The sequence below is a fragment of the Pteropus alecto genome, unplaced genomic scaffold (assembly GCF_000325575.1).
Source record: "Pteropus alecto unplaced genomic scaffold, ASM32557v1 scaffold46, whole genome shotgun sequence".
NCBI classification, from domain to species: Eukaryota; Metazoa; Chordata; class Mammalia; order Chiroptera; family Pteropodidae; genus Pteropus; species Pteropus alecto.
Window position 1 is genome coordinate 415,511 of NW_006439231.1, and position 10,031 is coordinate 425,541.

The 10,031-nt window shown below is 31.8% G+C and overlaps 1 protein-coding gene across 5 annotated transcripts in view; it reads left to right on the top strand.

Annotated features, from left to right (window-relative positions):
- The window catches only part of LOC102878162 (UDP-glucuronosyltransferase 2B31), an 18,694-nt gene extending 8,963 nt beyond the window's left edge, over positions 1-9,731 (top strand). For 4 of the 5 annotated variants that reach the window (XM_015592935.1, XM_006916505.1, XM_006916506.1 and 1 more), the window contains 4 exons: positions 3,122-3,253; positions 5,040-5,127; positions 5,990-6,209; positions 9,452-9,731. In XM_015592935.1, coding sequence (XP_015448421.1) covers positions 3,122-3,253; positions 5,040-5,127; positions 5,990-6,209; positions 9,452-9,731 — 720 coding nt within the window. The remainder of the gene's footprint in view (positions 1-3,121; positions 3,254-5,039; positions 5,128-5,989; positions 6,210-9,451) is intronic. The other variant, XM_025050045.1, reaches the window with a different exon arrangement.
- The last annotated feature ends 300 nt before the right edge of the window (positions 9,732-10,031 follow it).

Below are 10,031 nucleotides of genomic sequence, written 5' to 3' on the forward strand. Positions count from 1 at the left end.
TCAAATATTCTCAACAAAAAAATAGCATTAGAAGTTCAATAGGGATTACATTGAATCTGTGGATTGTTTTGGGCAGTGTAGACATTTTAACAAAGTTAATCCTTCAAATCCATGGACACAGTATATCTTTCCATTTATTTGTGAGACTTAAATGTAAGACCAGAAATCATAAAACTCCCAAAAGAAAACACAGGCAATAAACTTTTGACACTGGTCTTAGTGATTTTATTTTGGATATGTCTCCTTGGGCAAAGGCAACAAAATCAAAAATAAGTAAATGAACTACATTAAAGTAAAAAGCTCCTGCTCAGTGAAGAAAAAAATCAACAAAATGAAAAACAATCTACTGAATGGGAGAAGTTGTATGCAAATGATATTTCCCATAAAGGGTTAATATGCAAAATATATATGGAACTCATACAACCCAACATAAAGAAAAAGACAATCTGATTAAAAAGTGGGCAAAGGATCTAAAGAGACATTTCTCCAAAGACATACAGATGGCCAACAGACATATGAAAAGATGCTCAGCATCACTAAGTATCAGGGAAATGCAACTTAAAACCACAATGAGATAGCACCTCACTCCTGTCAGAATGGCTATTATCAAAAAGTTAGCAAATAAAAAGTGTTGGCAAGAACGTGGAGTAAAAGGCATCTGATCTCCGAAGCTAAGTGTCGGGCCTGGTTAATGCTTGAATGGAAGACCACCTAGGAAGACTGGGTGCTGTAGGTGTTAAAAAAATAATAATAATAATATTTTTTTAAAAAAAGGAACGTGGAGTAAAGGGAACTCTTGTGTACTGTGGCAGAATTGTAAATTGGTGCAGCCACCATGGAAAACAGAATGGAGGCTCCTCGAAAAATTAAGAACAGAACTACCCAGCAATTTTACTTCTAGGTACTTACTAGAAAAAAAACAGAACCACTCATTCAGAAAGATATATGCACCCTAATGTCCACTGCAACATTGTTTACAATAGCTAAGAGATGGAAGCAACTTAGGTTTCCATTGATAGAAAAATGAATAAAATAGATGTGATATACATATGTGTGTGTATATACATATATATACACACACATGCACACACATACACACACATATATATACATATACAATAGATTACAAAAAAAATGATATCTTGCCAAGTGCAATAATATAAATGAACCTAGGGGGTATTATGCTATGTTAAATAAATCAAACAGAAAAAGAAAAATATCATATGATTTCATTTATTTGTATAATCTAAAACGACAACAATAACAACAAAGCTGAACAGACTCATAAATACAAAGAGCAAAATAATGGTTGCCAGAGAAGAGAGGGAGGGGAAATGGAGGAAAAAAGTGAAGAGAAATAAGAGGAACAAACTTCTAGTCATAAATAAGTCATGTGAATGTAATATACAGCATACAGAATATAGTTAAAAACCCACCTTTGTTTAGTGACATGATTCATCATGGTTATCACATGATAATGTGATAAATAAATGTCAAATCACTATGTTGTACATTGAACACCTGAAATTAAAATAATGTAGTATACCAACTATACTTTAATAAATTTTTTAAGTGATTTAGGGGAGAGCTTGGGAAACTCTGACAAAGGTTAAGGTAAGGTATAAGTTATTATAGAGCTGAGAAAAGAAAGATATAAAGTCATCCTAATAATAATAAACTTTTTCTTATTACTCATAGTCAAAGAAATAAAATACTAATGACTAAACTAAAATAATTCTCCAGAAAACCTGCTGGAAATAAATACATTTAGTAGAACTATAACAATAAAAAATTTATGATGAGTTAAGATCCCGACATGCAGCCTCATTCCAAGAATATTGGCCATTAATAACATTATAAATGAAGAGTCTGGATATAATATTGTCTAAGAGCATTTCCTGTTCAACACTGTGAACTGGCTCTACTCCTTTCTTGCTTATACACAAACACACACATATACACACACATTTGCATGAATATAAAGAGAAATTCAAGCTCATATGAATCATATACTCCAAAGGAACTGAGGGATTCGGTCTGTTAAAAATAGTCACCGATAAAAACAAAATAGAGTTTCCTCAAAAAATTAAAAACAGAATTACCATTTGGTTCAGCCATTCCACTTCTGGGTATATATCCAAAACAATGACATTAGGATCCTGGGGAAATATTTTCACATCTATCTTCGTAGTAATACTATTTACAAGAGCCAAAAGATGGAAGCAACTCAAGGGCACATGAATGGATGAATCAATAAACAAAATATGATGTTTACACACCATGCAATATTGTGTGTTATGTACTTGTGAGTCACCTCCAACTCCTGACAACCTTATGAATGATGTTCACAAAGTCCTAGCCGCAGCAGCCCTACTCAGCTCCTTTCGACTCAAGCCTGTGGTTTCTTTTATGCAGTCAGCCCATCTCATATTTGATCTTTCTCTTTCCTGCCGCCTTCTTTTTTTCTCAGCATTAATGTCTTTTCCAAAGCCCCCTGCTTCCTCATGATGTGCCTGAAGAATGAGAGCACCAATTTTGTCATTTTTGCCTCCAGCAGTATTTCAGGCTTCATTTGCTCTAGGAAGTACTTGTTTGTCTTTCTGGCAATTCAGGATATTTGTAGAGGACTATTACTCAGCCTTAAAACTGAAAGAAATTCTAACACATGCTATATCATAGCTGAATCTTAAGGACACTTTGTTAAGTGAAATAGGTCACTCACAAAAAGACAAATACTGTATGATTCCCCTTATGTAAGGTATGGAGACTAGTTAAATTCATAGAAACAGAAAGTAAAATGATAGTTGTAAGGGACTAGTAAATGGGGGAAATGGAAAGTTACAGTATAATAAATACTGCTCCAATTTGCAAGGTGGAAAAGTTCTGGATACAGATTGCATAATAATGAAAATATATATACTACTGAAATGTAAACTTAAGAATGGTTATAATGGTGAACTTTATGTCATGTGTATTTTACCACAATTTAAAAAAAATAGGCACTACACCAATCATCCCTGATAATACTTGGTTTTCTCTCTAGTTTGTAGCAATCCTTTTAATAGTATTTACTGTGCTGTTGTTACTTTTTTTGTGATGGAACAAATTGTTTTTTTCACAGGAAATGGAAGAATTCACACAGAGCTCTGAAGAAAATGGTATTGTGGTGTTTACTCTGGGGTCAATGGTCAATAACATAACAGAAGAAAGAGCTAATATGATTGCATCAGCCCTTGCCCAGATTCCACAAAAGGTTAGAGAAGGTGCTTTAGAGTACAATACTATTTAATGAGCGTATTAAACTATGTAAAGGATTTGTTACAGAAATTTCCTGCATGAAAGCTTAACTATTATGATAGTTCCAATTTATCTCAAATATCAATTTAAAAACCAAAATATACATGTAGGGTGCTAAAGTAATGCAGAGGGTGTTTCTGATTGACAGTAACTTTGGTATCAAAATTGCGAGCACAGAGAAGTGCATTTAAGAGATACAGTGTGAAGTTTGATATTACAATGTTATTGTAGGCAGGTATAGATATTACCAAATTCTGTCCAGTCATTTGCTCCCTTTCCTTGCAGGACTCCTGAGGGAATTGTAGACACTAGAAGTTCTCATGCAGTTTAGACTTAATAGGTAATCCAGGCCTCTTACTTCCCCCTGAATTTTGAAATAGGCCTATACCATGTGTTATTCAGAGAAAGGATGTCCAGAGCTTTTCAAGCTGCATCCAGGTACCCAAGCTAGCCATGATGATTTAGAGAAAGAGAAAAAGTCTCTGGAGGGCTGGGCTCTGCCAAAGTCTGAAGCAAGAAAGCACAAAAGAAAGGGTGAAGGTGGGTTCAGTTTTATAAAATATGGCCCCTCAATAACTGTCCTCTGACCCATCAGAATAATAAGTGTCCTTGACTGAAGCAGGAGAAGGGAATATAAAAAAGAGTCAACCAGAAGCAAGCCTAGCATGGGACAGTTTCAGATATCTCATTCTCCATAAAATATGATAGTAAATTATTTCTAATATATAAAATACACTTGCAGTTTGGGTATTTTTGAACCACTTGTTAATTTCCTAACTGACGGAGCTTTCTCCTATCAGCTATGCCAGTTTGCTGAAAACCTGAAATCACTTTACCATTGACATAGCAAATAGATGTTAACCATTAATAAACTAGATCCAGCTTGTGAAAATTGTTTAGGAATTCCAAAATCTAGATCTAATTATGGTTCTGGGCTTGGAAAAGCTTTGGCCATTGATGATTAATTAACTATATTAATCAATGCTGTCAATGCATTGTCAACTATCAGTTGAATAAAATTTAGCATCATCATAATATTTGAACTTTTTCAATAGCTATACTTTTATTTATGAAGTACCAATGGGCTCTTCTCTTCTACATTTTAAGAATTTTCAAATCTAGCTATAGTGATAATACCAGATTCATGTAAAAATGAATCATATAAAAACTAAAAGAAGTTAAACATACTTATAAAGCAGAAATTATTATTATTAATAAACTATTAAATATCAGAATAATTTAATTCTCACAAATAGCTGATTGCATTGATTTTGCAAGTCAAAAATGTAAAACTCTAATAAAACAAATTATGGAATTAGTGGATATAAGTACACAACAGAATAACATGAAATCTGGAAGATGGGAGCTAGTGTAATAAATAGTTAAAACAAAATAAATGTGCAGATTATTACTAATTTGCTACTGTTTTATGCACTAAAATTATATGACTATCTAAATATTTTCCATGTTTGAATTGGTCATTGATAATCTAATTTGTCTAACCCTTAAGTGTGAAACATCATGATTGCATTCATACCAGATTGAATATAAAAATAAGTACACGTAATACGAGTATACTTCTTATATCAGTGTTTTATTGATTCTTATCATCTAACAGCTCTTGTCCTCATTTCCTTATTTATAATATGTAAGGGGTTTAATTAGATGCCTCTTAATCTATTAGAATCTAACATGCTATAATTTTGTAATATGACTAATAAGTTATTTTCTTACCCTAACAGGTTATATGGAGATTTGATGGCAAAAAACCAGACACCTTAGGGCCAAATACTCGTCTCTATAAATGGATTCCCCAGAATGATCTTCTTGGTGAGACTCTGGAAAACACTGAAATGAGAGTTAATCTGACAAGAGTGATAAACAGTTCACGAGGAAAAAAAATTATTGAACATTTCTTATTAAAAACCTCAAAAATAAAAATTAACTTCCTTATATATATTTTCCAGGCCTAGAGGAAAAGAATAAGATAAAATGGATGGCATTTTTGTACAATCCCATTCCTTATAGCCAGAAACAAAATATCTTTATTTCATATGTAATTACCTCTCACAGAGACTATTCTAACACTTTCTGGATTGTCACTCTGTCTCTTAATTCTCTCCTTATTTCAGTCCTTTCACTCAGCCTGGGAGTGTATCAGGGGTCACTGAAAAATAACATCTCCTCTTTTATTACTAGTGCCCTCTATTTTCTACAGAAAAAAAATCCCTGATCTTTTTCATTAAGTGATAATACATTTTATGATAGAGTATAGCCTATCCTTTCTCTGGTTCCTTGTCACCAACGTCATACTTCCTGCTGCCTTAACAGACTACTTATCAGACTCAGAGACTTCAGTATTTCACTAAGAAAATATATTCTAACATGCCCACCAGTTTTTTTGCATACATTTTTTTTTAATCCAAATTTTCTCTTTCATTTGTCCATTGGCAACTTGTATTCATTTTTCAAGTCACAAGAAACACACCAATCTTCTATGAAGCCTTCACTATCTCTCCAACAGACTTATGTGCCTCTTTCTTTGAGTTCTGAAAGACATTTTAATGCAGTCTGACGTGTATACTCATCTGTTATCTAAATACACTGTCTATTTCAGTACCTTATATTGCCCTACACTCATTTCATTCTAAGATTTATAATTAATAATTTGCTGAAATTCACCCAATCCTAGGTCATCCAAAAACCAAAGCCTTTATAACTCATGGTGGAGCCAATGGCATCTATGAGGCGATCTACCATGGAATCCCCATGATTGGCATTCCTTTGTTTGCGGATCAAGCTGATAATGTCAGTCACATGAAGGCCAAAGGAACAGCTGTCATAGTGGACTTTAACACAATATCTACTACCAATTTGCTCAAGGCATTGAAGACAGTCATTTATGACCCCTCGTGAGTATTACAATTTTTTCATAGGTTCTCTTGTTAACAGTAAGTGTGACTTTCATCCTATTTTTAGAAGCTAATTTTGAAATTAATATGATTTAACCCATCTTAACCCCATTTTTATTTTTAATCAAACATTTATTTCAAAGTTTCATTTTAACATCATTGATTTAATAGGTAACCAATTAGTGCAATGATTTTCTACACATACACAAAAAATGTAAAGTTATGTAGGTAATTGTAAAAAAGAAAAACACATTCAAAAAATACAATAGAATCATAGGAAAAAGAACTAGAAGAAATATCATAAATTAAATCAATTCGTGACCCAAAATTTCTGAAATTATCTTTTTGCTCAAAATTGACTTTATCATTATTTTAACAATTTTGTAATAAAATATAATTTATATACCATAAAATTAACCTGTTTAAAGTATAAAATTTAAATATATAGTATGTTTACAGAGCTATGAAACCATTATCATAATATAAATTTAGGACATTTTTATCACCCCGAAATGGAAATGTCATGTCTTAGAATTCACTTCTCATTACACCCCCCCACACACACACACACACACTACACACACACACACAACTATTAATCAACTTTCTATCTCTATGGATTAACCTTTCTGGGCATTGCATATAAATTAAATCATACAATATATGGTCTTTTGCAACTGGCTTAATTCATGTAGCATAATGTTTTGAGTTTCTTCCCTGTTGTAGATTTGTATTGCTAAATAATATTTTATGATATGAATGTAGCATGTTTTATTTATTCATCTATCAGTTCAGAGGCAGTTTAATTGTTTCTACATTTGGCTACTATGAATAATGCATTTTGTTTTTGTATAAACATATGTTTTCATTCATTTTGGGTAGATATCTACAAATGAATTCTGGGTCATATAGTAACTTTATGATGAACTTCCAAACTGATGTCTAAAGGGATTGAACCATTTCATACTCCTATCAGCTGTGTATGAGGGCTCCACTTTGCACATCATTGTGAATACTTGTTATCATTGTCTTTTTTATTACAGGTATCTTAGCAGGTGTGAAGTAGTCTCTCCTTGTAGTGTTGATTAACATTTCTCTTATAGCCAAAGATGTCGAGCATCTATTCTTGTGTTTATTGGTCATTCATCTATCTTACTTGGAGAAATGTCTACTTCAATGCTTTGTCAATTTTTAATTGGGTTGTCTTCTCATTATTGGATTGTAAGAATTCTTTATATACTACAGATACAAATACTTTATCAGATATTTGATTTGCAAATATTTCCTCCATTCTAGTTGGCTGACTTTCACTCTTATTGGTGTCATTTTAAGCAGAAAATGTTTTAATTTTGATAAAATAAATCTTTAATAATTAAATTTTTCCATACTGCAAAGGAAAATAACATTATGAAATTTGTAGTGCCTACCTAGCACAGTGACTATCAATTAAGCATTTATTACTACTCTCAGCATTATTCTTATATTAAAAAGGAAACACCTAAGGAATACTTTAAAAATTTATTATCAAGAAGAAAACAATAGAACAATTGAATTAAAAAATACTTTTAAAGGAAGCAAGAAAGAATAAAGAAAGAAAGAAAAAGAAGGTTGGACAAGTATATAAATAGAACATTTTAAAAGACATTTCTCAATAATATAGGAAAAGATGAAAAAATAATAGGTACAAAAAATATTTGTAGAATATATATGTAACTTTTAAATCTGTTTAAAATGTAACTTTTTATCTATGTATCTATCTATGTATAAATAAATATAGTCCACAAGCTACCTAGAAGCACCCCATTCCTAGACTCTTTCACTATTCCCTTTCCCACATATAAAATGATGGGAAAATATTTTTCAAGTGCATGTAAATTTATTAATGAAATTGACCATATATGCTATAGCATAAACCAAGATGCAATATTTGAAAATTTTCATATCATAAAGAGTAAATTGTCTGGACAGATTAGAATTAAGTTAGAAATCATTAAAAAAAATAACTAAAAAAATCTCCAAATTTTGAAAATTAAGCAATACATTTCTAAATAATTCAGCATCAACCAAGAAATCATAATCATACATGCACCTTCTCATCAAATCCACTTCTAGGTATATATGCAATAGAAATGCATAAATATGTAATCCAAAAAGCATATGTATAAAAGAATGTTTATAACAGTATTAGTAGTAATAACCAAAAATTATTAACAATCTAAATGTCCATTAATTATTATATTAAGAGATAATTTGTGGTATTGTCATATAATGAAATACTATATAGTAAAGGAATTAACCAACAATTGCTACAGAAAAGACAAAAACAAATGAGCATATATTATATTACTCCAATATATAAATAAGAAAAATTAATTTATGGTATTAAAGGTCAGGATAGTAGTTAATTTGGGGAACAGAGTAGTGAAAGGGTCCAGGAATGGGATGCTTCTATGTAGTTTGTGGAATCTTTTATCAATATCTGGATAGTGGGTATACTGGTATTTTCGTATCATGATAATTTTCTTGCTAATTTTGAAATTTTGAGCTGACCACTTAGTATATATGCATTTTTCTTATGTATTTCATACATGAATTGAAGGTATATTTTACCAAATATATTTTATTTAGAAATTCTAGGAATCAAATGGTAAATATACATATATATATATAAGATAGAAGAGGTTGCCAGGGGATCTGTACATGTAAGGTCCTACAGGGCAAGGAATAGATTTGGGTCTTATTCTAAATATGATGAAAATCCAGATAGAAATTTTGAGCAGGTGAGTGTCATAATTTGATGTTTTTTTAAAAAAAATTATTCTGACTAGAGGACCAAAAATAAACAGTAGAGTTATGAAGAGAAGAGTAGAAGCATAGAGACAGTGAGGAAGCATGTCTCCTGCCATGACACAATTCCTCTTTAAAACTTTAAGAGCATTATACTAAATATTCATCTCCACCTTCCAACATATAGCATATTGAGTGACTCCTATCATTTCCTCTGCTTAAAAAGATTTTAACTTTCCCATCTTATCTTCCATCTTCACTTTTTAAATATTCGTCAATCGGCAAATTCCAATTTAGAAGTCAAACTTTCTTGAGACCCAAATAAAACTATACTACTACTTCTGTAATTCTAAGGCATGTATTTTAAATTATTTGACAAAAAACTTTCATGGGTTTAAATTGCTTAGGCAAATTATCTTCCTTTCATTGTTGATATCTTTATGTTTCTCAATTAGCTATAAAGAGAATGCTATGAAATTATCAAGAATTCACCATGATCAGCCAATGAAACCTCTGGATCGAGCAGTCTTCTGGATCGAATTTGTCATGCGCCACAAAGGAGCCAAACACCTGCGGCCAGCCTCCTATGACCTAAACTGGTTCCAGTACCACTCTTTGGATGTGATTGGGTTCCTGCTGGCCTGTGTGACAACTGCTGTATTTGTCATCACAAAATTTTGCCTGTTTTGTTGTCATAAGTTTGCTAAAACAGGAAGGAAGGAAAAAAGGGAGTAGTTGTATATGAGTCCTGAAGCTGGTATGCCTCATAGATGGGACTCCTCTAGTTTATTCCAGCAAGAAGAAATTGTGATGTAAAGCTCTCTTCCTCCTGTGACACAACAATTTTTCACAATTTAGCTTCTCAGATCAAAATTTGTTTTCAAGTGATTTACTACCTGTTTGAGTTAGAAATATTTCATTCCAAAGAGAAAAAATGGGGGGAAATTAAAAATTACAAACTATATAGGTTTAGATTGAAATTTACCATTCTGATTTAAAGCAATAGCAAAAAAAAAAGTTATTGAGTGTAAAATG